We start from the raw sequence: 27,371 nt of genomic DNA, 5'->3' as shown, positions 1-27,371 counted from the left end.
AAAAGCCAAGGGCTGTGCTAGGACTTCTTTCACCTCCAGCCAGGCCCTGGGCTACTCTTGCATGCTCATCTCTATGTTGTGGAGAAGTGGGAAAGGCGATGCAGTGCACGCCAGTCCTGGACTGGCTGGCCAGCTGCCAGTGTTGCTGGCAGACAGGCCTTGCCAGGATTAAGGCTTTCTGCCTTCCCCTCCAGATGCGTGCAGAAGGGAGGCCCTCTGAGGACAGCTGCTGCAGGACTGAACTCTTAGCAGCTATGGGCTTTGACTCCAGCTCCTCTCATGCTGACACGCTTCTGGGCAAATCCAGGCTCAAGCTGAGGAGGTACCTGCAGTTAGAAATAAAACGGGTGTCAGTGACGTGTGTCTCTCCTCCAGCCCAGGAGTCCTCACCCAGCCATGTCCCAGAACTGTGCTGCTCTGCTCTGCTCTGCTCTGCATACATGCCGTGCTCCTGGCACAGCCCAGGGGAGGTTACACAAAGAGATGGCGAGGTCAAAAATAACTTCCTGAGAATAAATCACCAGGACAGAAAGGACATTTTGAGAAGAGGCTTTGTGGAAAGAAAAGCGCATTTTTTTTTTTTTCCTCTGTGGTGTTAGGTAAGAGAGCATGCAAGGGAGGGGGGAGGCTTTATAAACAAGTCAGCCCATAACCCCGGTGATGATGAATCCCTCCCAGTATGGGAAGCCACTGTAAGCACCTGGCACTGGGCCAGGGCCTTTGGGGACTGTCTGCAAAGCACCAAGGGAGCATTTGAATACTCAGGTCCTGTCAGACAGCTGGTGACATGCACACAACATGCTTTCCCCTGCCAGCTTTCTTGCTGCTCCCTCCTTTCTCTCATCTGACTGGGCAAAGAAATCCCTCATACAAAGGATGGACAAATTTGCACCTTCTCTTATTCCTCCTGGAGGTCCACGGGCTGCCTCAGATATAGCAGACTAAAGAATTTGGCCCAGGAGTTGACTAGTGCCAAGTCTGTCATGCTCTAGTGGAACAAGCCTGGCTTCCTGCAGCTAGCATGCAAAACGAGCGCTTCCGCCTGGAGGTTTCTCCTCCAACCCAGAGAAGCCAGTGGGACCCAAGCTGGGAGGGTATTCCTGCCCCATGGGCATGGTGTGCCCGTTCTGTTCCCTTGCTAACAGATTTGTTCTCCATCTTCATATCGGTGGAAACCATCTGTACCACTTCCTTAGCTCGCAGCTTTGATTGCCGTTAGGAGACCAAGAAGTCATTGAGACTGCACACAGGCTCACTTCCATGCCCTCCCTACCCCACAGTAGTGGTCAGACAGGGCTGTGTCAGGCCTTGAGGGCACTAATTAGCCTTAATTGCCCTGACAAGCCTCTCCTGTGGGTGGATTCCCTCCCCCATGGCCTTGGAGCCCCATTTAGGCTCAGGCCTGTGCCTTCAGCCTTTGTCTGAGCTGTGTTGTAGGTGTGTCTGTCTCATGTCCTGACTCTGGCCTGTGCCCTGAATAGATGTTGGATGTGTGCTGTAGGTAGCTGGTCTCCTGGATGGCCCCTTTGGTGTTGTAGCCCTGTCTCTGGCTCCAGCTCCTGCTGCTCCTGAGTAGATGACCTCCCCCTCCCTGCAGTGTGGATCCTGGACCCGGTTCTTTGCATCTCTGTATCCGGGACTGTCAAGGGACCCTTTTACCAGCATCTGTTTCTGCTCATTGTGCTCAGAACCTGTGGGGCCTCACCCTGTCAGTAAGGGCCCTGCCTGTGCAGGGGTGACCCTTGGCTCCTGGCTTGTCCAGCCCTTGCTGCTCTCTGTACTCTGAACCTTTGCTGTTGTCTTCTCCAAGCCTTGCCTTCTCTCCAGGGTAATGGAGCAGAACCTCCTGCAGCTCTCTGTACTCAGGTTTGAGACTTGGGTTGGGATTTATAGGATCTTTCAGCCAGGCCTGTCCCTGTTCTGCATGTGGTTTTTCTTATGAAATATTGTATAAGCAGGTACATGCTTAGGGCAGCCTATGATCAAACTAACTTACCACCTCTTTCCTAATATTGGCTTAGCAGAATGTAGGGTGTTCTTACACCATGTTCCTTTCAGCTCATCTCTGGATAAGGCTTTTGAGGCATGTATTGGGTTACCAAAAGGTCTTTCATTTCCTCTTCATGCTTCACTCTCTGCTGGGGTTCCCTTTATGTGTTTGCTGGGAGCTGTTAGCCCAGATGCTGAATGCTTGTTAAGTCTAGCAACCCTATCACACCACTAGCCAGCAGCTGCAACCACAGGAACCAATTCCCCTTTCTTCTGAAGGCCATGGGCATTTTGAACCCAGTGATGCCCTTAGTTAAGGGTTTATCCTGACCTTACAAGAAGATGTGAAGGCATGGCAGAAAAGGCCCCTGCCAATACATGGTGAGGAAGTGCAGCTTTTATGCCTCTCCTATATCACAGCCACAGTTTTCTTGTGTGGCTGTGGTTCTTCCCAGACAGGTCTCCCGTGCTTCTTGTTTGCCTCATCTTTGCTTTTATGAGGAATGTGTCCCTACTCACTCCACTGCAAGGGCCATTTTTGTAGCTAAGTGCCCATAAGATAAATACAAATGTTCTGGAGACTCACCATGGTCAGACCCTCCCAGTGACAGCCTTCAGGTCTTGGGTAATGGGACAAAGGGTCATTTCTGAAGGACCCTTGAGTTCTGTGAGATATGCTACAAGGCCACAAAGCAAGTCTTTTTCCAGAAGTAATTAAGAAGTGGAAGGAGTCCTCCAAGGAAGGAAGTGATGTCACCTTTCCAGCTCAGAACACATTCAGCACAAATGCTTTTTTTTTTTTTCAATTACAGTATCCAGGAACCTTGATGTATTTTTCTCATTGCATTCTTTCTATTGACAATTATTTTTCCTTTAGGCTAAAAATTCGGCATGCTTCAAGAGACGATGAAAAACTAAGGAACAAGTAAGTTTATAACTTGCTCTACTGCCTTCTTGGAGTTATTGGGACTGATTTTATTCAGAATTAAATCATTAAAAGTTTCCCAGTTCCAGGTGAAATTGTTTCCATAGTCCATCCCTGACTTTATTTACTGTCAAAGCTTTGATCCCAGCTTTTCTCTAAAAGCTTAGAGCAGGTCTCCACTGCTTTGTCTAATACATTTTCTAGCTCTAGATAGACTAAGAAAGATCAGGGTTGAAATCCTCACCAAGCGCTATTCCCCCTCAGACTTCCACCTTACACAAAAGCCTTCCCCACATAGATCCTCCCTTGGGAGCAGCAACTCTTTGCCAGTCTCCACATAACACCCTAGATCCATCCTTCACTTAACCTCAATGTGGTTGATCAATCTCATCGGAGAAACTGGGTAAAAAGTCTGTTTCAGAGCAGGTCCCAGCTATATTTTAGTCTGTCATCTGCAGATCTGAGAGATCTGTGCTGAAGAGAGGTTTACCAGCCCCCTTCTCTAAGCAGGTTTTTCCTGCATTAGCCTGGCAGGGTCACTGCTTACGCAGAGTGGGTTTTTTGTATTGGTAAAGCTGGAAAGGGTTGGCATGACCCACAAGTGGGAGGTCAGCAGCAAGACAATGGTGCCTTATCCTCCTCTCTCCTCTGCTAGTTCATCTTCAGGTCCCTGGTTCCTTGCTATGTGACTTGGTATATCCTATATGGATATAGGAAGGATAAAAATCCTTCCCTGAGTTCTCAGTCATATTCTCCCACCTATGTGCCATAATTTGAGAAAACTGGCATCACACTTTTTTTTTTTTTTCCTTTTTCCCCTCCTAGCAAAGTGGCTACTTGCAGTTTCTAGTCCAGGTGCATCTGCCCTTTGCTCTCCGCTTGGTGTTTGTTGCGGGAGTTGCCTGCCTGGCCTCAATGAGTTTCTGTATTTCGGGGTACAGGGAAGAGCTGCTTTATTCCCGGAGCTGATGGGCAAGCTAGCCTGGTGAGTTGGTACTAACAACCTCCTGGGGAAGGGCTCCTGGGTGCTTTCTTCCTGCAGCCCTGCCTTTGCATCTCCTGACTCTGGACACGACTTACCGCAGAGGGTGAGGTTTGGTAGATTACCACTTTCCAGTATTTGGTGGTCCCCAGTGTCCAGCTGGAGGAAGCAGACTTTGGACAAGACTCTGCGTTTTCCTCTTTGGACAGTGTGTTTCCAGAATCCGGGAGCTGGCATACGCCTGCCTGAAGTCCCAGTGTGAGCTCTGGCTCAGCATCGTGTTTGTTTTGTGAACACATCCTGAGTCAGCCAGAGCTTTGAAAGAGGGCGGAGGAGACCATACAGCAAGCTCCCTAAAGCAATGTGGAAGGGTTTTATGCTCAGAAAGCTGGGTTTGTAAGAGAAGAAAAACTAGAATGCTTCATATTATAAATGGAGAAAACTCAAAGTGAATACGTAGCATGAAAGAGAACAGAAAAAGGTTTATTCTTAACAGTCCCACTGCTTCCTTGGAGGCAGATTTCAGGCACTCAGTGATGCCCAGGTAGAATAGTGCAGCTGTCACTCTCCTGCCTCTGCAGCCAGGTTGCTTTGGCAGGGCAGAGCCTGTGCCTGTGCTTTCTGCAGTGGTGTGACAGCCATATGGCTGCTCCCTGCTGTATTTTCCCAGCAGAGTTGGTAGTGCTCAGTTATCACTGAGACTCAGCTTCCAAGCACATGGCTTGTTCTTCCTGGCTCCTCCTTCTCCATACTGGCACAGGTGCTGGCAAACATTGCACCCGAGATGTCCCCATACTGCCTTCCTCCTCCTCTTGCAGAATCAAGATGATGATTTTTTCTTTTCTTTTTTTTTTTTTTTAATGTAAACGAGGAAACTCTTCTGTGCACATTCAAATGAAAAGGGAACCTCAGCCGGGACTGGGGCTTTCCAGCATCTCTCAGTTCCTGTACCCTTCCTTTGCTGGGTCACTGGGCTCTGCTCTGCCCCATGCTCCCAGCTAGCAGTCCTGCAGAAAGTGATTAGCGGGGAGACTTGGTGGGTTCAGCCGCTGGCACCTTGTAGATGCCATAGCCCTGCTGCCCCAGCTGTGCACCAAAAGCAGCCCTCTGTAGCAATCGCCCCTGACTGAGACCCGGGATAGGGGGGAGGCATGTGATGAGCATCCAGCAAGGTCAGGCCTGTATGATCCCAAAATGCTTCCCAGATGAGCAGTACGCGTTGCTCAGGGTCCAGCCCTCGGACCTGCCTTTTTACCCCCAGATGTGATTAGGGCAGGTTATGCATTCCCCCAGGCTGTGGGGTGAGTGCCCCGGCTACAGGGGAGCCTGCCTTCCCCTGGCTTGGGGGCACAGTCTTTGCCTCTGCCGTGGGGATGACAGCAGCATGGTGCCTGCACACTGCTGCCCCACTCCTGCAAATCACAGGCAAGACAAAAATGTGGCCAGAGCCAGAGGTGTCAGAAACTGTGATATGGCCTTGGTCCCCGGCCTGGTGTAATCACTTTGGCTGTAGCTCGCTGTGTATTGCGGTCTCCAAAAGGTTGCCCAGGGCTTCGCTCCAGCAGCTGTGTGTGCTGGGATGGTCTCTGTGAGTTGGGCAACTGCTGCAGCCCTACAAACCATGGCCCAGATTTGGGGGAGAGGCATGCGAGGCTGCAAGGAGGGGCCGTGCACTGCAGAAATGAGATGGCTGAGAAGGGAAGGGAGCACAGACAGAGGCTCCGGGAGGAAGGAAAGATGCTTTTGGGAATTGATAGGAGGGCACAAGGAATTTATTGCAGCCTAGGGAGACACTGAATTGCTGGGTTGAACCCCAAGCATGAGGAAAGGTACTGCCTTTAGGCGTTATGGAGCTTGTTTAGAAATGCTTTGTTGTTTTAAGTCTATCCTACCTAGTACTTCTGGGGTTGCTGGGTTTTAAAGGATTCATGGTATTCATTTACGTTCTGATAAAATGTTGCTTTGGCTGTTCCTATGCTTTTGGCAAATAGGTAGCGTTTGTTAATGGGGAAAGGAGCAGACAGAGTCACCCCAAAGCTGTGGCCAGCTGGGGATCCCTGTAAGCTGGGACAGGCTAAGTACTTTAGCCTGGCATCTTATCTCTCTTACCAGATACTGCAAAGGATCGTCATCCATGATGATGCCAATAACGGCACAAACAACTGTGTGGTGCCCCTGGTTGTGGCTAGATTTTGATCCCAGAGGATGAGGATGGGTGAAGAGGATACATATTCTTACACCGCCGGCTGCATTCCCCAAGTCCTTGCTCTGGGGGTCGTGCAGATGAGCATGCCCTGCCCTGAGTTAACTGGCTGCAGCAGGACAGGTCCTCCTCCAGTCTGCTGTTTCTGGCCTGGGACACAAAAATGCAGCTATAAAGGTGCTGTATTGAAAGAGTGGCATGTTCATCCATTTGGTCCTGATGACTCAGGAGCTAACGGTGCCTCTTTCTGCGAGCTTTCTTTGGGATGGGACTGCTGGAAGGAGCACACGGGCAGGGTAAATGCTGACTCCTGAAGAGCCTGCTCCCATGTTACACTGCCTCTGCAAGTCCGTAGGAAAGCTCCCAGGCAGGGCAGGCGGTCCTGACCTCTGCTGTGGTTATTCAGGATAAGCTGTGCTCCAGAGCCCGACTCGCCTCCCCGGTCAGCCTGTGACCACTGTCCCCGCAGACTGTGGCAATCTCCTTCCAAAGAATGAAGAAGTCGTGGGTTTGTCCTTCCTCGAACAGCACGTCAGATCCCGGTGAGCTAAATGGGAAGCATCTGGAGAACACACTGCATTAGATATCCTGTTGAATTTCATTGAAATTCTTTGAGAGGCAGTTTGCAGGGGCAAAACTAAAAAAGTCAGTCAGGGAGATTAGCTTTCAGAGTCCTGCTCTGTGAGTGCCAGTGGAAAAAGGAGCAATGCAGCCCCAGAGCGAGTCCTTCTCTCCCAGCCACCACACCACACTCTGCCCTCCTGGCCATGCCATGCCTGGTATCATCTTACTCCTGTGCAAACAGTGCAGTGCCCCAAGGAGAAGTAAGCTCTCCTGATTTAGACCAGCTGTGGTGCAGGCACCCGCTGCTGGGGGCTCAGTGGCTCCCACACTCTGCCTGGGAACACAACCTCCTGCTCAAACCCAGCACCAAAGGAGAAGAAGGATGGCTGAGAGGGTAAAACTTTGAGGAGAGCTCATGGTGAACCCTTAGTTGCCCATGTGGGATGCAGAGGGAAGTAAAGGGTCAGGGCTCACTGTGGATGAGGGAGAACCATAACACCCTGGGGATCTACACAGGGACTCTGCTTCTCCATGCATTCACTTATGGCCTGAAAAAAACAGGGAATGGTGAAGGGATGAGCTTCAGGGCTGGGCATGTGAGTGGCTGGCAAAGACCTGCAGAAGGATCTGGTGGGATTGAGTGACTGGATGAGAAAGTGAAAGTCAAGCACAGAGGGGAGAAGCAATCCACAGGTTAACACAGAGAGGCTGACCCTGATCTGCAACTCCTTTGTGCAGGTCTCCAAGGGTTCTGGGAGCCTACAAGGCTGTAGAGAGAAAGAAGATGCTAGAAAAACACCTGAAACCTTAAACACAAACTTTTCCTTCCATTTCCTTCTGCCTGAGTTCAGTCTCCTGCTCTCTCCTGAAGCCAAAGGGCTTAACTGTCCTCCTCTGCAAGGGAGCACTCAGCTGCACCCCTTTCTCATTTCACCCCTCAGTTCCCAATTATAAATGGGAATTTTTTATGGATAATTTGTTTTCCTCTTCATAGGAACAGTCTGGAATGTGATGCAATTTCTGGCAGTATTTGGCATCCTCCATCTTTCCAGCCACAAAGGGTTGGAGGAGGAAGACCTTACTGCATTTTTGCTCCACTGGGATCTCACAAGTGATCTAACTGAGCCCGTTATTCACTCTCTCCGGCACATTTATTTTTGTTTGCAGGCTGAACAGTTCATGCTGAGAGCATGGCACTCCCTGTTTTATCACTGCACATCCATTCTCTATATTTTTTGGAGCCCTTGAATATATGCTTCCTCGGAGGAGGAAGAATTCACTTCCCCCATGAACTCTGCAGCTTCCCACTGACTGGCCACAATTTACAGAGAATGCAGAAGTGGCTGAAGTCTGTTTGTCCTTTCTTTCTAGGGATTATCTCTGTCTATAGCCCTGAAGATCCCACATGTGACATGGAAACCCCCTCAGCCTCAGAAAACACATGCTGCTTTCACTTGAATTTGGTTGAAATTTTCTGGAAAGCAGCTAATCTGTGGAGGAGGTAGAGAGGATAAATTGTGGTGCCTCCCTGCCCGAGCTAACATTCGAGCTCCTCAGGAGAGGCAGAGCATCACTGTGCTGAGGAAGAGCCCCTGCATAGCCGCCATGCTCAGCGTGGGGACAGTCCTGGTGCTCATGCTGCTCCTCACCTTCTCTTCACACTGCGCAGCAGGTGAGGTGCTTCGCCTGCTGCCACTGGCTCCTGCTATGGGCTGGGGGCATGGGGACCCCAGGGCTGCTGCTGGGTTTCTCCCATCAAGGAGGTCAGGCAAGAAACCTGAGCGGGGAGTGGGGATGGTGCCAGTTCTAGGAGGAGCGACCCCAGAGGTATCCTGGTTGATGCTGGGCTGAATGTCCTTGGAGGGCAAGGAAGAAGAGAGACAGTACCCTGGACCAGGTGGCCTTGGCAAAGCTGGCTCCAGGGCTGGCGGGCACTGGGGGTAACTTGCTGCATCACTGGGTATTGGAGTTCGTCCTCTTGCCCCAGAGAGGAGATCCCATGGGGATCTTTAAAGTAGAGGCTGCAAAATTTGAAGGCTTGTGTGTTTCAGCCACACTTTAGAAAAGGTCTTGAAGAGTGCTTTTGAAAACCAGTGTTCACAGTTTCTCTCTCTCTCTCTCTCTCTCTTTTTCAGTCCCTTACACACCTACAGAATGCTGCTTCAGTTATATAAAACATACTGTCCGATCTGCTAATCTGAAGGATTCCTATGAGACCTCCAAGGAGTGTTTCCTTCCAGCAATCGTGTAAGTCCTGATAACTTCCCTATTACTGTGCTGTTTCCAGGAACACCACGGGGGCTTTTGTCCATCCCCTCTAGTGACAGGGTAGTAGTTACCTCTAGGGGACCAGGATGCACCTGCGTGGCCTCCCCTGGAGTGACTGCAGCCAGGTAGCTGTCCTGTAGCACGAGCCGTGGAGGATGTTACTGTCTGGCACCTTCTACAGGGCCAGAGAAGGTCTGACACAAGTCTGCTGTGGCTCCCAAGGGGATGGAGGCCTTGGACCATGGGTCGAGCTACTTGTGAAGACACCAAATACTCAGGGCAGCCTGCAGAGCCCAGGGGAAGAGAAAGGGAGTGCAAGGAAGGGAAGATGGTGGGCTCACGAGTGGGATTGTAGCTGCTGTTTCTCACCAAGCTTTCCCCTTAATCTCGGCAGGTTTGAGACTAAGAATGGGAACAAGGTCTGCGCAGACCCAAACCTGCCCTGGGTGGTGAAAGCAGTTCAGAAATTTCAAAAAAAGAAGAGTGCTCATGCTCCATGATCTACAGATCTACAGCAGAACCCCCAGTTCAGGCTACCCATCTTTCTGGTGGAAAGATTTATACTCAACCTCCTGGAAAGAGACTGTGGCAGGTCCTTGATGCTGAGAGACGGCACTGACCTACCAGAGACCGGCCCCACGCCAGTCAGCCAGGTATCAGCTCCTGGGTGCCTGTGCCCTGCCAGAACCCACCCATGGAGCGCAGCAACGAAATAAAGGTTTACTTCACGCAATACTGGAGTATGAATTTCTTTCTTCTCTGCCCCAGCGGCCGCACTGCCACCTGCCAGCCAGGGGCACAGAGCCAGCTGTGCTGGAGACTGAGGGGAAGGTGGGACGAGGGCTCTTCCCACAGCCCTCCAATGCCTTTGCAGGGTCTCACTGCAACTGGGGCCAGGCCACAGCTGGGCAGGGACAGTGTCTCCTTCAGCTCCTCACAGCTACTCCCAAGCAGCTGAATGCAGGGAGCCCTTCCTGGCTAAGAGCCTCATTGGGCCTCTTAGGGCCTTCAGATAAGTCTCATGCACTAATTGCATTTATTAAGAGCTACCACCACTTTTGATCTGACCGGGATTAGGATTAATTAGCTACAGCAAACAAGCAGTGAATGTTTGTCTCATGCAAACCGTAAAAGGAAGATGAGCATTTGGCCCCTAAGGTTATGAGGGAAACAGAGTGTAGATTGGAAAATGAAGCATTAGCTCAATTATCCCTGATAAAGATGCCCTTGAGTATAGCCCATGCCTTCCACCTCGTCTCTGGGAGGGGGAGTGACCCTGGTGGCTTGTTCAGCATGAGGCTCTGTGCATGGGGACGTCAGAGGGTGGAAAAGGGAAGGTGGAGGAGCCCAGGGCAGTGCAGAGGCTATAGAAAGGGGCTCAAAGGTACAAAGGGGTTAGAAAAAACCAGCCCTACAAGCTGGGCTGGCAGAGGATGCCCTCGCCGGCCCCAGGCAGCACGGGCTGTGCTCCCGACATGGGGCAGGCTGGTGCAGCGGGGTCTGGTGGCCACGGGCCCTGCTGCGTGGGGGGGGTGTGGTTCTGCCCGGGGCCGTCCCCACCTTGGTCCTGTCCCTGAGGGGATGCAGCACTGGGGACGGGCTCCCAGGCCTGCTGCTGTAGCTGTCTGTCCTGGCCTCTGCTGCTGCATGTTTGGGTGCTCACATCAAGGGGACCTGAACGGGGCTGAAGCCCCTCTGGCAGCTTTTGGGCACTAATTTGCTGCCAGTTTGGGGCCCGGAGCCTGCGGAGCCTCCTGCTCATCCCTGCTCGCAGCCCAGTGCCACCCCAGGGCCTTCCTGAGCTCTCTCTTGCAGGGTCAGACCCACATGGCCTTGTTGTCCCCCTGTGTCCCCAGGTGCCCCGGCCTTGGAGGCTTGTGGATCCCACAGTCTGCACCCCAGCGCGGACCCTGGCACCCACCTTGGCCCCTGCCCAGGGCTGCGGGCTTTGCAGTATGGTTTTGGGGCTGCACTGCCCCTCCTGAGGGGGACTGGGCACAGCAGTACCCCGTCCCCGCCGGCAGCCTGGCCTTCACCCCCCCCTTGCAGGGCAAGAAGAGGGAAGCTGGAGCTGCCCAAGGCCCCGCTGCCGGCATCCCCGCTGCTGGGGCACAGGGCTGCTGCCACGGCCCCCGGCGGTGCCTCCATGGCAGGGGCAAGACCGCCCAGGGCTGTGGCAGGGCCCCGACCCACTGCGTGGCTGGGGACCGCAGCGCTCGCCAGCACCGAACACACCAGGACATCCCCGGGCTGCACCAAAAGGGGCTGCAGCTCGAGGCAGCGTTTCAAACGCCTCCCTTTGCCCTTCAGCAGCCTCGGGAAGCAGGCTGCCTCCTTCACCTTAGTGCCCTCTTCCGACAGCAACGCAGAGCTCGCCCTGGCCTCGAAAAGGAAACTGGAAAGAGGGGCGTGAGACATCCCGCAGGGCTCCCAAGGGAAAGACGCTCAGGGCCCAGCTCGTGAAGGGGCCACTGCGCAAGCAAGGGCTCTCCCTGTATTGCCCGCTGCGGGGTAAGTGAAGACAGGGGAGGGCTGCCAGCAGCCACCTACACTGGCTCAGGTATCTGCAGGGCTTGGGGCTATGGAGGCTGCTGAATTGCAGGTGGATTTCTTCCTTTCATTGCCTGTCCATTTAACCAGAAAAACGAAACCGGGCAGTATAAAAATGAGCAAGTGACTCAGTCGGTGGGGCAGTGAGCCGGGCTGCAGCCTCAGGGAGGGGAAGAACAGCAGTGGGGACCTGGGGGCAGCGTCCTCCCCCCCCCATGGCTGTAGGCAGGGGGAGGAGGTGGGGGCCATGCCCTGTCACAGAGCTGGGCAGGGGGTGGCAGTGGGGGCCAGGCCCTGCCGTGCGATTCTGCTCTTTTCCCCCAGCCCAGTGCCAGGTGACAGTGAATTACTTGTCGAATTACATGCTTACCAGAATATAAACTTAACTTTCTTACACACTTGGTGTATAACTTGGTCTTCACTGAAACTAGGCTAACCGCAGACTGTGGTGGAGGACGGCAGCCGGTGGGTGCTGCGTCTCCTGGTGCCGAGCTCTCAGGACCGAGGCAAGGAGCATGTCTCCTGCAGCCACAGCCTGGGCACTGGGCTGCAGGCAGCATCGCTGGGCTTGGGTGCACCCGAGCAAGGAGGGCATCAGCCAGCAATTGGCTCTGGCTGAAAGCGCTGCCTTAGCAGCCCACTGCTCTGCCGGGAAAATGGGATTTGAGGGGCACCAGCTCTTCCCAGCAACGTGGCGCTGACGTCTGAGCTGCCGGGTGCTGCATGGACTGAAAGAGAGGTGAGGGGGGCTCAGGTGGGACAGGAGCAAGTCTCCTTCTTCTGCCTCCTTCTGGCACTGGGCTGTGCCATACCTGGGGCTACAGCAGGACCTGAGGCAATCCCAGCACGACGGCAGCTCCCTGGGGACAGGGACAGGGACACGCCTCAAGACCTGCCCCGCTGGGGGCTCAGCCCTGCCCAAGCCCCGCACAGCAGAGGGGCTTTGCTCTGCTGCCCGAGGGGCTGGGCTGGGAGCTCACTGCGCTGCCTTCTCAGAGGTGCCTGGGGACAGGATGCGGGGCTGTGCTGAGGAGTAAGGGCCATTGCTGGGGAGCGGGGGTCTGGGCGGGCGGCGATGCTGGTGGGGGGAGCAGAGCCGTGGGCGAGGGGCTGCAGGGGTGCAGGGCAAGCAGCTGTCCGCCCCCTGCCACCAAGGGCTTTCCCGAGGGGCCGTGGCTCGGCACAGACAGGTCCCTCGCTGGGCCGTGCGGCTCGCTGGGCCGGGCCCGGCGTGCTCTCCGCCCTCACCGCCGTGCCCAGGTGCCGAGGACGCCCTGAGCAACGCCGGCAGGCTCAGGCGGGGAAGGCGACAGGGACTCATCTTGGGCCATTTCACTGTGGGGCTCCCAGAACAGCCCCCAGACTACTGCTGTGTGCAATCAAGGCGATGGCTTCAGCTGCCCAGTGACCCCAAGCAGCTGCTACTCCCCAGCTCCAGTTGCATCCTTCCCACTCCCTCGATAATGCCACTGCTGTCATCCCCCACCTCTGCCCAGCTACCTTCAGACTTTGCGTGTTTTCTTCTCCTGGTTTTTGGAAAATAGAGTAGGCCCAAGGCAAAGAAAAACTGCTGTAATTCCAGCCCCACCCAGGGAGGGAAATGGAGTGGGGCCATCCCCGTGCAGCATTCCCCGCAGGCAGGAGGGGACGAGGGAGCCACAGGTGGGAGTGCAGGAGTCAGCATCACCTTTTGGCTGAGCCAGCGACACCAGATCAGCCCATCAGGCTCCTCCGTACATAGGGCTCTGGGGAGGAAGAGCTTTGTGGAGAACTCTGTCTTGCTCATCCCTCCGCAGACAGAAACCCCAGAGACACCTGGGGCCAGGGCTTGAACAGGAGAGAGAAGAAATCTCCATTCACCCTCTTGCCCTTCCCCGTCCTCTGCCTCTGTGCACTGCTCCCCTCTAGCTCCCTCCGCTCCTGTGCTGATCCCAGCAGCGGGGAGAGAAGAGGGGCTCCAGACCCTACACCCAGCCCAGGGAGCCTGGCTGAGGGCCCCCCCCCCCCCAGTTCTAGCCATGAGGCCTCACTGCCTTCCCACCACCAGAAGAGCTCGGCTACCCAGGACCCTCCCGCCTCTGCTCTGATCTCTAGGTTGCTCTCCGTCTGCTAGAGAAAGCCGGGCTTCCCGGGGAAGTGGGGGTGGGCAGCTCTCACTACCATGCAGGCCTAGGGCTTTGTCGGGGCCTTGGGCTGTGTGTACATCACTTGCGCCCTCCCAGGGGAGAGCCCGTTGTGAAATGGATGCAGAGAGAGGCACAGACAGAGGATGTCGCCCAGAAGGAGGACATGGTCCCACATCCCTGCCCATCCTCATGGTACTGGAAAGACATATGGCAGGACACTGAGCTGGGGAAAAAAGTGCCTGCCAAGGACTAGCAAGGGAAGGCTTTTGGGACTGAGGTAGGAGAGTGGTGATGGGGAGAGAGATTACCGGCAGCTATGCACTGTCTTTCTCTGCCTGCTTTGACCCTGTTCAAAATCCCTGCCCTGCCAGGATCAAGGGACCTGGTTTGGGCAGATGCTCCACAGTATCCTGCATGGACAGCATCCAGCCCTGGTGCCCTGCCCCACGGGGCAGCTGTCGGATGGCAACAGTTTTGCTCCTCAGGGACCAATGACAAGACACAGCAACTACTTTGAAATCAAGAGCTCATTTTATTGGGCCGATGAACTTTGCTTTCCAGCGGCTCCGATCCATTCAGTGCATGCTACACAGAGCTCAGCCTGAGCTCTGTCTCACACATTAGTCACTATTCATTTCTTGCCAGCAAGAAAACAAAGAGATAATAAATAGAAAGCTTCTCTGTGTAGGCAGGCCTACAGGACAGCATTCAGTTGGGTGCACACATGGAGCAGGCCTGTGCCTGGCCCCAGCCTGTGCCCACATCCAGCCCAGGGGAGGGTAGCAGGGAGGACTGCGGATGGAGAAGTGGTTGCCTCAGAGCCACACCCTGGGAAGGGGGTGGCCTGGCTAGACAGCCTGGCCCTGGGGCCATGCATGCTGCTGGGCTGGGGGCAGGACCCCCATCCCGGGAGTGCTCGGGTAGAGGTAGGGGGATATAGCAATCTCTGTTGAATTACATTAAAATAGACTATTTAAAAAAATTATTTCTAGTAGTTAAAAAATGTGTTGTTGTTCATCTGCCCCCCCATCCCCCAGCCAGTGGTGGACTGGTGGCCAGCTAGGCCCTGGAGAGGCCCAAGCAGCCCTTCACCCCCGGGATTTCAGGGCATGCCGACCTGTGCAGGGAGGGATTTCCCCCCCCCCCCCCCCCCCGGTGCGGGGTGGGCCCAGGGGTAGGAAGGAAACGGGTAGCACCAGCATTTGCCAGCTGCACAACAACCACAGACCTCATTTCTAGCCCAGAGGGAGGAAATGAGGCGCTCTGCCGGGCACTGGGGGCTGTCCCCGTGACCCAGAGAGGGTGACAGCTCCCTCTGGCTGTGATGGGTGACCTGGGGATGCTCTGTCCCAGCTTGCCTCCTGCCTGGCGCCCAGCCAGCCTGCAAGGAGCACCTGCAGGTACCCAAGGCGGGTGCCAGGCCCTGGGTGCCAGTGGGAGGTGGCACAGAGCAGGCAGGCAGGGGACTGCAGGAAGCGGAGGCAAAGCAGGTGGAGCAGGGCCACAGGGGAGGGGCAGCATGCCCATCCCCGGTCCCTCAGCCTCCGCTCTGTGGGGCAAAGGAATGATGAAACAGAGGGGAGCAGGGTTGAAACAGCATGATGGCTCTCAGCCCTGTGCCTGCCAGCACCCCAGCCACGGAGCCACAGCCACATCCCCAGCAATGAGGTGGTTCCCTCACAGCCTGAGCCTGGGCCTAAATCACATGGCAACAGTTGAACTGCCCCAGGGACAGGAGGCTCTCCTTGGAGCTGGGACGGATTTTGAAAGCCAGCGCTTTCTCACACAGTGGGAACTGCAGGATCCTGTCTCTGAGACTGGCATTCTTGTTTTTACCTGGGTCCAGCTTTATCACATTCTCCACACCTGGCTCAGTGCCCCCAGGGCCAAGGATGGAGCTCTCTGCTGCTGGCTTGGCTTGGCTGCAAGGTTTGGCGGGTGTCTCGGGCCCTTGGGACTTGTCTGCAGGCCCCAGTGAGCCCAGTAGGGTGGAGGAAGTTGTCTCTGCTCCTTGGGCCTGAGGGACCCCAGCACCAGGGTTTTCACAGGTCTTGGGTGACAGGACAGCACCCATTTCCTTGGGGGCCTCTGCGTCCCTGCGCTCAGCACCTTCCTTCTTCACAGTGGGCCCAGCTTTGCCTGCTGCTCCATCATCCCGCATCTCCAGGGAGAAACTGCCAGCCCCAAGTTCTCCATGTCCTTCTCTGATGACACCCTTCCCATCCCAGCCAGCACATCCCCGAGCATCTGTCACCGGCTGGCACGTGCCCCAGCCCCCTGCCTCATGCCATGGAGCTGGTTCTGCCCCTGAGCCCAGTGCCTCCCCATGGCATGACAGCCGGCAGGCCCTGGAGTGCAGGAAGTCTCGCATCTGCTCCTGGTTCAATGAGCTACTTTTCCTTTCAGTCACATTGGGTTTCCTCTCCTCCTCGTCATCTTCCTCCTCTTCCTCGCAGATCTGCTGCAGGGCCGGGGCGCTCTTGGTAATAGTTGTCTCGATGATGGGGGCCTTCAGCAGTGCTCGAGTGTGCTGCCTGCTGCCATGGCTGATCTCTCCATCATTGCCCCTGACGTGCAGGGAGGGCGGCTGCAGGCTGGGGCCTGTGGTGAGGCTGCTTGGCACCTCTGTGAAAGGTGAAAGGTCGCTGGTTCTACCCATGGGGCTGAAAGTGTCCGACAAGTTGGTCCTGAGAGATGAGGAGAATGGAAGAGTCAGAGCCCAGCCTGGCGCGTGGCCATGCACTGACACAGGGGAGCAAGGAGGTCTGTGGCAGGAACAGGGGCGTGGGGCCAGCAGGGGCCCTGTGTGGGGGCTACATGGGCATCCTGGTATCCTGTGGGGACCATTTTCTTCACCCTGCAGCTGCAGAATGTGCTCAGTCTGGGCTGTGGGCAGTGTGCCAGGGCTGGCCATTGCCTGCTCTGGCCTGTGGGACTGGAGGGCCCAGTATGAGGTTGGCAGGGGCACTGGGCATGGAGATCTGGAGCAGTGGGGCTCACCTGCTCTGGACCTGCTTGGCCAGGTTGTAGACAAGGCTTAGGCGGTGGCCCTGCTTCTCCCTCAGCATCCTCTCTGCCAGCAGGAAGTACGTAGCCGTGATGTGGTTGTAGCGATCAGCCTCGAGAGCCCTAGGGAGTGTGGCAGGGAGGGGAGGAAAGGGAGAGACAAGCCCGGCACCCGCATCAGTGCGTGAAGGAGTGCTGCTAGCCATGCATCACCCAGGAGATGTGCTCGGGGGGGCCAGCCCCCAGCCCCCCAGGACTCAGGAGCTCTTCTTTAGGGAGTCTTGCCTCAGTATCCCCTCTGATCCCTCCCACCTGACAGCCAGACAACATCACTGACTGCACATGTGGGGACACACCCCATCACTCACTCCTGGATGGTGTCCCGGTCCGCAATGTTCCCACATGTCATGGCCTGGATGATGATGTCGTGCTCCTCCTTGGACACCCGCTTATGTGACGTGAGGGGCAGCAGGGAGCGGCTGGCGGGGGACGGGTCCACCCCCTGCAACCATGCGTGGCTCTCAATCTGCTCCAGGGAGGCACGCTGCTTGGGGTCCCGCTGCAGCATCCTGGAGATGAGACTGCCGGGAGAAGGCATGTGTCAAATCCAGCAGCAGACTGTGTGCATAGCGCTGCAAACCACAAACCCAGCGCAGCTGCGCTCTGAGACCAGAGAGCACTCATCCCAGAGCTGATGCAAGTCCTCAGCTTATTGCCCACCCAGCCTCCAAATATCCCCACCCCTCCACGGATGGGGCACCCACAAGGGCAGCAAGTCAGGCAGCACCACTGGGTGCCCACCTGCAGCAGGCTGTACTGGGGTCAGGAGGCCCAGCGTGCCGGTGCAGGGGGTTGGGTGGGATCGGGTGGGGAGAGCTGCATACTCAGAGCACTGGGCCGACACGTGTGGCGGGACAGTGTAGCGGCAGTCCATGATCATGGTGAGCGTCTCACTGTCGTTGGCCTCCTGGAAGGGTGGGTGGCCACACACCAGCATGTAGAGGATGACACCCAAGCTCCAGATGTCTGTAAGAGGAAGAGAAGGATGCAGCTCAGCAACCCCTCTGAGAAGATCAATGCAGCCACTGCTGCCGGGCTGGTTTTGAGGAAGCCCAAGGAAAACCCAGGCTTTCGGCATTGCCCTGGGTGGGAGCAGCTCCACAGGCTTTGTTGAGTACTTGGTGTCTGTAGGGTCTTCAGAGTGTGAGAGCAGAAATGATGTCTGTGCCCACTGCCTCATGCAGAGATCCCATACCCTCCAGGAGAGCAGGTCTGGGCCAAGTCCGAGCACCTGAAGGTGTTCAGATTGCACCCTGCACTGCGCAGGAGAGAGCTCAAACACCAGGGCCCTTTAGAGGGGATGCCTGATGCATCTGCCCTCAGTGCTGATCCGGCAGGTAATAACGGAGCAGAGAACACAGGCAGGAACAGCACTTGCAAGGGTGCTCCCCAGGGGTGATGGCTCCCAGGTCCTGCCCCACAGACAGCAGGACCACAGCCCCACCAAGGCTGGGGGGAAGGACCTTCCCTATCCCCTAATCTGCGCCAGTCTCAAGGCACTTCACAAAAGAGGTTGTGTTGTTATCCTCATTTCATAGGCAGGGACATGGAGACCAGTCCTGAGCCACTGCCCGATGCTCTATCCACCTCCTTGTCACTGGCCCCTGCCACCATTTTAGGTCACCTGCAATTACTCAGATCAACTCAGCCGTGCCCTTTACTACTCTCAAACACACCCCATCACCAGCATCATGGCATGTGCTGAAGTTCAGCACGTCACAGGGCTGTGCCTGTGACACAGGGACACCATGGGGATCGCACGGATGGGAACACGGATTGTGTGACCCCAAACCCCACAGGGCAGCAGTCTGGCTGTGCTTGGGGTCTCAATGCAAGAATGCCCTTTGGAAAGGCTCCAGCTGGAGGTGGCCTAGCTACACATAGCAGAAGCAGCAGGGACATAATGTACAGGCAGGGTACAGCCCCAACAAGCCACACTGAGGGATGGGGGCTCCTGGTACACATTCCCAAATGTGGGTGAAAGCTTCCTGCTAAAGCACAGGGGTCGGGTAGCCATTTCTGTCTATTTGTGTGTGACTGGGCACACACACACGTGCTTGTACATGGTATGCAGGAAACAGCATGCAATATTCATGTACAGAGGAGCACGTGTCATCCCACAGAGGCAAACACCCAGGTGTGCTGGCCTTTCACATGCAAGAGAAGACGTGTGTAAACTACATAAAACAGGGTCAGATCCATCAGTGGGCACAAAAAGAAGCATGTTTGTGTGTGAGGGCCAGGGGCCTCTCTGCAAATGTGGTACTTAAGGGACAGTCCATGTGCGTATTCCACACAAGCATGGGGAAGGGTGCTACACACATACAGCAGGCACATTCCTGCCCTGGGCAGGACATCAGCATGGCACAGGGACTGGGACAGAGAGTGCAGGCACTTCTGCTAGAGCTGTCACTGCTTGTGGCCGAGACACAGCTACTTGTCCCTCACAGTTCGATGCCCACCCACAGTTACAGCAGGAGTTCAAGCAGGTACAATCTGTTTTGTACAACCATATACAGTCAGCAAGCACATCTCCCCAAGCAGCAGAAGCATGAAACCACTCGGGTTGTTTCACACACAAACATGCAAGTGCCCCAGCATTTTTTTGATATGCCAGGGGATGTCAGAGCATCTCAGCTTCATACCCATTGCCCAACTCCCCTTACAGCCCCAGACCAGGAGAGCACAGGACGGCATCCTGATGATCACTGAAAAGGGTCAATGGATTTGGCAGGGAAGCTAAAGCATCACAGACAGTCACTAATGCACAAGGGCCCACCCTTTTGCTAGTCAGCTTCCAAGACCTCAAACCACGCATCGGCCATTCACTCAGCTCAAGAGCAGAACTTAGGCCCAGGAGCTGGGACATGAGAGGAAAGGACCCCTGGGGCAAGAAGCACCCTGCAAAGAAAAGAGCCAGGGAGCTGTGCTCCAGGGTGGCTGCCATCTGGTGACAGGGCTGCTGAGGTTAAGTTGCTCATGTAAGTGGCTTCAGGCACCTTTGCAGGTCACGCTCTTGGCACAGGGGCATTTGCTATTTGCACAGGCAGGCAGCAGAAGGGGGCACGGCAGCCTGCAGGAACGGACAGGGCAGCTAGGAGGGACACTGCTCATGGGTGTGCTGGGCAGCAGAGGCAGCTGAAGGCGAGAAGAGCCCATGGTATTTTCTGGGGTCTGAGGCTCAGGCAGGGGCAGTTGCCCTGGGGTGTAGTCAAGACAAGGGTACAGGCTGCCAACAGTCTAGTGCAAAGAGCACTAGTGCCCAAGAGCCCTGCAGTCCACGAGCAGCCCTCGGAGAGGAACAGCCTCCATGCTCACTCCCCTGCTGGCTATAAATAACCTGGCATGTGACAGGCGCTTCCTGCACTGGCAGCTGCTCTGGAAATCCCACTGCTCACAAAGAGCCCTCCAAGCACAGGGCCCCGGGAAGCACCTCCGGGAAACAGCCCGGTGCAGGGGGGTGGAAGGCAAAGATGAACACCCCCGTGCTTACACAAATCCTCACCAGGCCTGGCCAAAGAAGAGGAGAGCAGCAGAGCTGGGGGCTCAGGCCAGCCCAGCAACACCATTTCTCACCCTCCCCTCCCATGGCACAGCCGGGGGCTCCAGCACAGCCCCAGTCTACAGTGTTCAGGGTGCTAGAGCAGGACAGGGCACAGCCCACAGGAGTGCCCTGGTTTAGCAGGATCGTGGCCATAGGAAAAGGAAAAGTGCTTCCTGCCATGACAATGGGAGGCCAAGGAGCAGCGGATGCTCTCACACCCTTCTCCTGCCCATGGCCCCACACAGGCTGGGCTCTGCACACTGCTGGAGGGAAAGGAAGGTGGCATGCCAGGACTGCTAGAGGAGGGAGCAGGGCTCTGTCCATCTCTCCTGGTGGAGAAGATGCCCTAAACTGTGCCTGCACAGCCTTGCAGGGCTTGCAGATGGCTGTGCCGCACAGGAAGGGTGCTTGCTGCCAGGGGCAAGCGTCTAACAGCCAGGCCATGCCAGGACCTGACAACAACCTGATACAAGAGTGGAGATGTTCCTGCTCTGAAAGGGACCACGCTGGACATGCATGGGGAGGGATGGTTTCCGGGAGCCCTCCAGAGCTGATCTTGGGTCTGGGAGTCCAGGCCTCTGAACGACAGAGACTTTACAGTGCTCTACATCCTGCCCATGGCCCGGTGCTGTGCAGGACTAGCCCTGCGCGAAGCCCTCCTCTTCTGTGGCCTCCCCTGGACACAGCACCATCAGCAAAGGTTGATCTTACACTACAAAGTGCCCCTCCAGCCTCTCTCGGCCTTTGGGCACGCAGCTCTGATCTGGCTCTCCAGGATAAATACAGCTGCATGGACACCATCCCAAACCAGATCACCACCCTCCACCACAGCTGCTGCTCAGCCTCTGGGGACAGGGACTAAATCAGGACAGATGCCAGTTGCAGCACTCAGTGCTCAACAGGAGCATTCATCTGCACATGTCTCCCCTGTGACTGGAATATATGAATGCAATATATCTCTCTGTGTGTGTGTGTGTGTGTGTGTGTGTGTGTGTGTGTGTGTGTGTGTGTGTGTGTGTGTGTGTGTGTGTGTGTGCGCGTGCGCACACGCTTCACACAAAGCTCCCTGCTCTCTTCCCTCCCCATTAACAGTACTTATCCCTGCTCCAGTCTCTCTGGGGAGCTGCCCCCCAGCACTGTGTGAGCAAGAAGGGACAGGAACTCCCTTTGCGTAGGGATGCAGTTCTGCATACACACCCATATGTTTTTACATCATCTTGCAGTTTCACCTCCACCCAGGGGAGCTCCTAGGCCAGCTCCATTCAGATTCCAAAGGGACAGGTTTGGGAATGCTGCCTCTAGGATGAGAGCCCACCAGCTCTCCCCCCTCCCGGCCCTTTAATCCTAGCTGCTCTAATTCTGAACAGAGCTGTTTGGCTCAGGTTTTTTTAAATGCCTTCCAGAAGTCTCCTCTGGATATGGTTATCCTTAATCCATTTTGTGCTGGGTACATCGGCTAGCCTGGGTGCAGGCAGCTCTCTGCTCTCTGCCCTTCCAGAACTGCAGCTTTGTCCAAGCTCCAAACTTGGTGAAACCAGAAAGCAATGGCTCTGTCATCCTGCCCCTTTTACCACCAGGCAGGGCTAAGCAGTTCAGCTCAGCTGTCCTGTCTTAACGCTCTCCATGCCTGCACAAACAGGATGTGCTTTGCTGTTGCTTCTCCTGTCGAGGGCAACTTGCTGCTCATGCACAGTGCACAACTCTGTGCCCTTATAGCCAACCTACACCAGTGCTGGACTTTTTCAAAAAAAAAAGAATCCTGAAGACAGGCCCAGGGGCTTTCACTAATACTTTTAGCTTCTTAAGTCAAGTACCTGCATTTTATAATTCTGTATCTTCATCAGTTTTCCTCACTTTATTTGCTTTTGCAGAGCTATGAGTTTACGATTTTTATGTTCTCTTTTAAGCCACAGCAGTTTTCAGTTTAGGAGTCTTCTTTCACAATGCTGAAACTGAACTTTTCCTTAAGGACTCCCAATGTTTTTTTTTTTTTTTTCTAAGTCCTCATGCCCCAAATTCCAGCAGAGCTGGCCCTGATCCCATCAGGCCCAGCCTTCCCTCCCACGTCCCATCTGTCCCAGCAGGGCCTCACGGCACCATGCCTCTGCCTGCCTGGCTCCCCATGCCCCAGCATCGTGAGGCCTTTCACCGAGACAGTCTCCTCAGCGCCTCCAGACCCTGCGGCCCCACTCGTGCTGTGGCAGGAGAGTTGGGTGGGCTGGGAGAGGGGTAGCACCCCATCCAGAGCACCACAACGCAGGGCAAGAAGGCCAGCTGGCCTCCAGCCATGGAGAGGAAATGCTCCCTGGGCCGGGCTGGAGCAGAGGAAACTTTCTGAGCTCCTCAGAAACAGCAGCATCCCAAGCAGGTTTCATTCCAGCATCACACCTCAAAAAAAAAAAAAAAAAGAGAGAGAAAAGAAAGAAAACACTAGTGTTGTTTTTCCACCAGCTGCTTTCCAGAGCTGCTCCTCCTGACTGACACCCCAGCAGTACCCACTTGGAGGGCACTACAGCAGATTTACGGCCTTTTTCCTACAAAGAGCTGTTGTTCTGCTCTCTGGGGAAGGGGATGGTCTAAGCAGGAAGAATCACCCTGCAGAACCTCCTATTCCAGTGGCAAGGGCAGGGCTGAGCAGTTTTAGCATCCCTGGCACATGATTCTTCCCTGCAAGGTTACTGGTGCCACCTGCACTGATGTCTGGATACTCCTAGCTCCTGTTCATCATCAGGCTACACCAGTGCATGTGGCCAAGAGGGAACCTGAGGCTGCGAGGTACGCAGACAGCAGACTGGCAGGACCAGCTCCAGGCAGAGGACAGCGAAAGCAGAGGAAGACTATGTGGAAGCAAGCAAGTGCATCCACGTGTCACAGCCCACCTGCTAACACAGGAGCTCACACACACACACACACACACACACACACACACACACTCTGAGGGCACATCTCCAGGGCGAATGCCAGCTCCCGTCACACAGGGACACATGCCGCACACAACCACCCTTACCAACCGCCGGTGCATCGTACTCATCTCCAAGCAGGATCTCAGGTGCCGAGTACGCCAGAGAGCCACAGCTAGTGGTAAGCATCTTGCCAGGCTGGAATCGGTTGCTGAAGCCAAAGTCCGTGAGTTTGACCACCCCCTGCTCCTGGAAGAAGACCACGTTCTCAGGCTTGAGGTCGCGGTGCACCACATGCAGCTTGTGGCAGTAGGAGATGGCATGGACGATCTGCGCAAAGTAGTGCTTGGCGCGTCCCTCGGCCAGGCCGCCCTCATGCCGCATGATGTGGTCAAACATGTCCCCGCCGTCGCCCAGCTCCAGGATGAGGTAGAGTTTGGAGTGGGTGTCGATGACCTCGTAGAGGCGCACCACGTTGGGGTGCTGCACCAGCTTCATGCAGCGCACCTCCTGCAGAAGCTGCCCCGCCGCCTCGCCCGCCAGCTTGCTCTTGTCGATCACCTTCACAGCCACCCGCTGTCCCGTGAAGACGTGCCGGGCGAGCTTCACCACGGCAAAGTGGCCCTTGCCCAGCGTGCGCTCCAGGTCGTACAGCCCTGCGATCTTGCCCTCGCTGCAGCCCTGGGCCCCAGCCATGGTCGCGCCAGTGTCAGGCAGGGATGGGCACCGGGATGCTGCGAGACAGGACAGCTGCTGGTCGCCACAGGGTGAGGAACGGGACACCCAGCCCTGGGGGCACCACGGATGCCGGGCACCCCGGGCGCTCACACCTTAAACACTGGGCTTCCCTGCACATCACCCCCCCCCCCCCCGGATGCCCTGGACACCGGGGCCCTCAGCACCCAAGACAACAAGACGCTAGAGACCCCAAGGACCTTGGGCATGAGGGCCCCAGCACCTGGCCACCTGGGATACCTCAGCCCCCAAACCTCTGAGCCCCCAGCACCGTGGGTACTCTAGCACCAACCTCCAAGCCCCAGACAACCAGGACAGGAGGCCCCCAGCACCCCAGGGTCCCCGGCAACCCGAGCACCCTAGGCATCAGGCCCCCAGCACCCCGCACACCCGGCACCCCAGCTGCCCCGCACACCCGGCACCCCAGCACCCCGCACACCCGGCACCCCGGAGCTCCCATCCCCCAGAGCACCAGCACCGCAAGGCCCCGGCGCCCCGGGCCCCCCCGGCACTGCCAAGGCCACCCCGGACGCCGCGGGCACGGCCAGCCCCGGCCGCACGGGGGCCGCGCGCAGGACCCCGCCGCCCCGCAGCCGGTCACGGCGGCCGCTGCCCGGGCCCCTCCCCCCCCCAGCGCGGCGGGAGGCCGCACTCACCGGCGCCGCGCAGCTCCGACGCCGACGGCGCTGCGGCTCGCGCAGCACGCCCACCCCGTGACGTCAGAGGGGCTGCGGGCTCGCGCCTTAAAGGCGCCCGGGCACCTCGCGCCGCCGTCGGGTGCGGCAGAGCGCAGCGAGGCCCGCGGCGGCCGCCTGGCTTGTACAGCGCCGAGCACCCGCGCCGCCCCCGGCCGGGCGGCCCCGCCCCCGGGCTGCCCCCCCCGCCCCCGGGGCTGCGCGGCGTCCCTGGGTCTGCCTGAGGCCTGCGTGGCACCACGTCCCTGTGGGCAGCCGGTGCTGAGGCCGGGTGAAACTCGTGGTGCTCCCGGAGCCCTCCCGCCTCCAGCCATCCCTGCCGCCACATGCTGCGGGAGCCCTGGGTGCAGATGGGCCTGGTCGCTGGGCTCCCTGGCCTGCAGGGCAGGGGGGGAAACGCCGCTCGCACAGCGCTGGTGTGCGTGGCACGGCAGCGCGTCACCTCTCCGTGGGCAGCCCTGGCGGAGCCTCCAGGCTGTCGCTGCCGGCCCGGTGGGATATCCATACAGCTCAGGACATGGCGGAGGCCACAGTGTAGGTGGGCTAAAGAGGACGGCTGCAGCCGGTGGCTGTGAAACGCGAGGGTGCCCGGGAGTGGTCTGTGCAGGCCCCTTTCCCCGCCTCTCCCCACGCCGTCTCGCCTCCACTCTGCACGTGTGCTGCTTCCCATGTCGCTTCTCTCTGCTGCTGGCTGTTGGCTGTGGGGTCCCCAGCTGCTGCTGCGGGCAGGACGCTGGCTCAGGGACAGGCCCGGGAGAGGCGATGCCGCTGTGCAGTCCGCTCCTGCCACACGCCACAGCCGACGTGCAGGAGGCACTCGTGTGCTGTGGGCGCTCACAGCCCCTTGGGGTGTCACCTCGTGGGGGAGGCAGGTCCCTCAGCCATCACTGCAGCCTTCCTACAGGGGACAGCACCTGGAGTTCGTTGTGTGACGGGGACAAAAGCTGGAGGCAACGAAGGGCACGGGGAAGGTTGCAAGACATCCGCAGGATGCTGTGACAACCTTCCCTGACCGCTTCAGGGCCTGGTGTCTCTTCTCCCAGGAGGACCCTGCTACTGCTCTCAGGAGGCGGGCTGTAAATGAAGTAATAGGTAGCAGGAAAAATCTCTTGAGGGCAAATGAACACACAAAAGTGAGTGTAAAAGAGCTCAGAGATCACCACTTCCTACCAGCGAGCACTGAGCAAAGCAGCGACTGCTTGTACCCCTCTTCTTGGTGCTTGGCAAGGAAGCCTGTGGCCGTGCTGTGCCCCACAGCTCCTCCCCAAAGCAATGAATCCCAAAGACATAGGCGGTCCCAGACTCCCGGGGAGCAGGCCAGGCGCAGTCCTCAACAGCTGAACAGGAAGAGCAGAGCAGGATCGGAGACCATAGCCAGGGTCAGGCACAGTCCAACGATCACCAGACAACTCTGTGGTGACACAGCAGGTCCAAGGCCAGGCGAGGAAGCCAAGCGAGCAAGCCAGGTTTGGCACAGGGCAAGGCTGGCATGGGCAGTGCTGCAACATAGCTCGGGCAAGGTGACAGCCTGAGCTTGAATGCAGCTCTCGCACCGCTGTGTGCCAGCAGCCTGATCCCAGGTTGCAGCTGCGTTGTCTCAGAGCTCACCTTGAGCCTCAGTAGGGCACAGCAGCTGCAGAGAAGGATTGGAGGGAAGGATGGTCACGGGCCGGGCAGGCAATTGCGGCCTGTTGGTCCACTCAGACCGGAGGCACTGGTTAGCTGAGGCTCACAGTCCTGCCTTGCTGGTCCCAGGAGATCGCTAACTCCACTGCTTCCCTGAGAGCATCTCCAAACACAACCCCAAAGACCAGCTTCATCCCAGTGCATGGTGGGTTGGGGCTCCCCTTGGGAATGATGACATCCTTGCCCAGCTGCCCCAAAGCCTGCACGCCTAGTGCTGTCACTGGATGAGGATTCATCCCCTGCTGCCCCCACAAAGGCAGAGGTGTGTTTGGCAGCCCCCTCTGTTTCCATTCCCAAGGACCAGGCGGGTGCTGAGATCCCCTTCTCCAGCCCCGGGCCCGCCACAGCTAGGGCCGTTCCCATGGCGGGAGCCACTGGACACCATGGGGCAGCTTGGCCCTCTGAGCTCTCCCCAGCCCCAAACTCAGAGGGGCTGCTAGAGAGGCCGTGTGCCCCGGGGGGTTGGACTGCAGCTGCCCCAAGCCCCTGAGCCCACGGGTGGCTGATGCCAACCCCTGCAGCGGAGCCGCAGCCCTGCTCATTAGGGCCGGTTTGGAGCCCGTGGGGTCACAGGCGGAGAGCTTCTGGGAAGGCATTAGTGGTAACGAGGGAGGCCGTGCTGAGAGCTTTTTAATCTGCAGGAGCAACGTCTGCTTTGTGCACGTCCCCACAGCCAGTAACGAGCTGGATGAGCTGGCCGCCCACTCGCCAGGCCACTTCCAGGAAGAGACGCCCCACGGCAGGGAACGGCACCCTGTTGTTCTGCCCGTGGCAGGACGGCAGGGGGGCCAGGGCTGTGCCCCCCAGGGCCCAGCGCCAGCCCCGACGCAGCGCTTCCAGCCTGATCCGCCAAGGCCAGGGTGGAGCAGATGATGAGCGGGGTCCTGCTGGCCCCCAGCGCCGCAGTGGAAATGCCGTTAAGTGGGCATACTGGGGCCAAGGGGAGCGCAGGGGTGGCCGGAGCTGCTCCGTCCCCAGGGCTTGCAGGGGGTGGGAGCCCATCCAGCAGCAGGGCACTTAGGAGAGCCCTCGGGCCCCCTTCTGTCCCCCCCACAGGCAGAGCAACAGGGTGCTGCTCCTCCGTTGCGGGGCCGTCTCTTCCTGGAAGCGGCCTGGCGAGCGGGGTCCGGCTCATTTA

The 27,371-nt window shown here is 57.1% G+C and overlaps 2 protein-coding genes across 2 annotated transcripts; one reads left to right on the top strand and one right to left on the bottom strand.

The window, feature by feature from the left end:
• The first annotated feature begins 6,315 nt into the window (after positions 1-6,315).
• Positions 6,316-9,656, top strand: CCL17 (C-C motif chemokine ligand 17). Its single transcript, XM_026104073.2, has 4 exons — positions 6,316-6,641; positions 8,035-8,335; positions 8,799-8,910; positions 9,326-9,656. The coding sequence occupies exons 2-4, from the start codon at positions 8,269-8,271 to the stop codon at positions 9,429-9,431; spliced, it is 285 nt and encodes a 94-aa protein (XP_025959858.1). The 5' UTR covers positions 6,316-6,641; positions 8,035-8,268; the 3' UTR covers positions 9,432-9,656.
• A 4,460-nt stretch (positions 9,657-14,116) lies between these two features.
• On the bottom strand, positions 14,117-24,668 carry LOC112985459 (SNF-related serine/threonine-protein kinase-like). Its single transcript, XM_026104096.2, has 6 exons — positions 24,509-24,668; positions 23,225-23,851; positions 17,498-17,639; positions 16,982-17,194; positions 16,608-16,736; positions 14,117-16,294 (listed from the first exon to the last, which is right to left on the bottom strand). Exons 2-6 carry the CDS (start codon positions 23,811-23,813, stop codon positions 15,304-15,306), a joined length of 2,064 nt encoding a protein of 687 aa, XP_025959881.2. The 5' UTR covers positions 23,814-23,851; positions 24,509-24,668; the 3' UTR covers positions 14,117-15,303.
• Positions 24,669-27,371: the final 2,703 nt, after the last annotated feature.

The sequence above is a fragment of the Dromaius novaehollandiae genome, chromosome 13 (genome assembly GCF_036370855.1).
Source record: "Dromaius novaehollandiae isolate bDroNov1 chromosome 13, bDroNov1.hap1, whole genome shotgun sequence".
Taxonomy (NCBI): domain Eukaryota; kingdom Metazoa; phylum Chordata; class Aves; order Casuariiformes; family Dromaiidae; genus Dromaius; species Dromaius novaehollandiae.
Note: the sequence above shows the minus strand (reverse complement) of the source record. Positions and strands in the feature narration are given on the sequence as shown.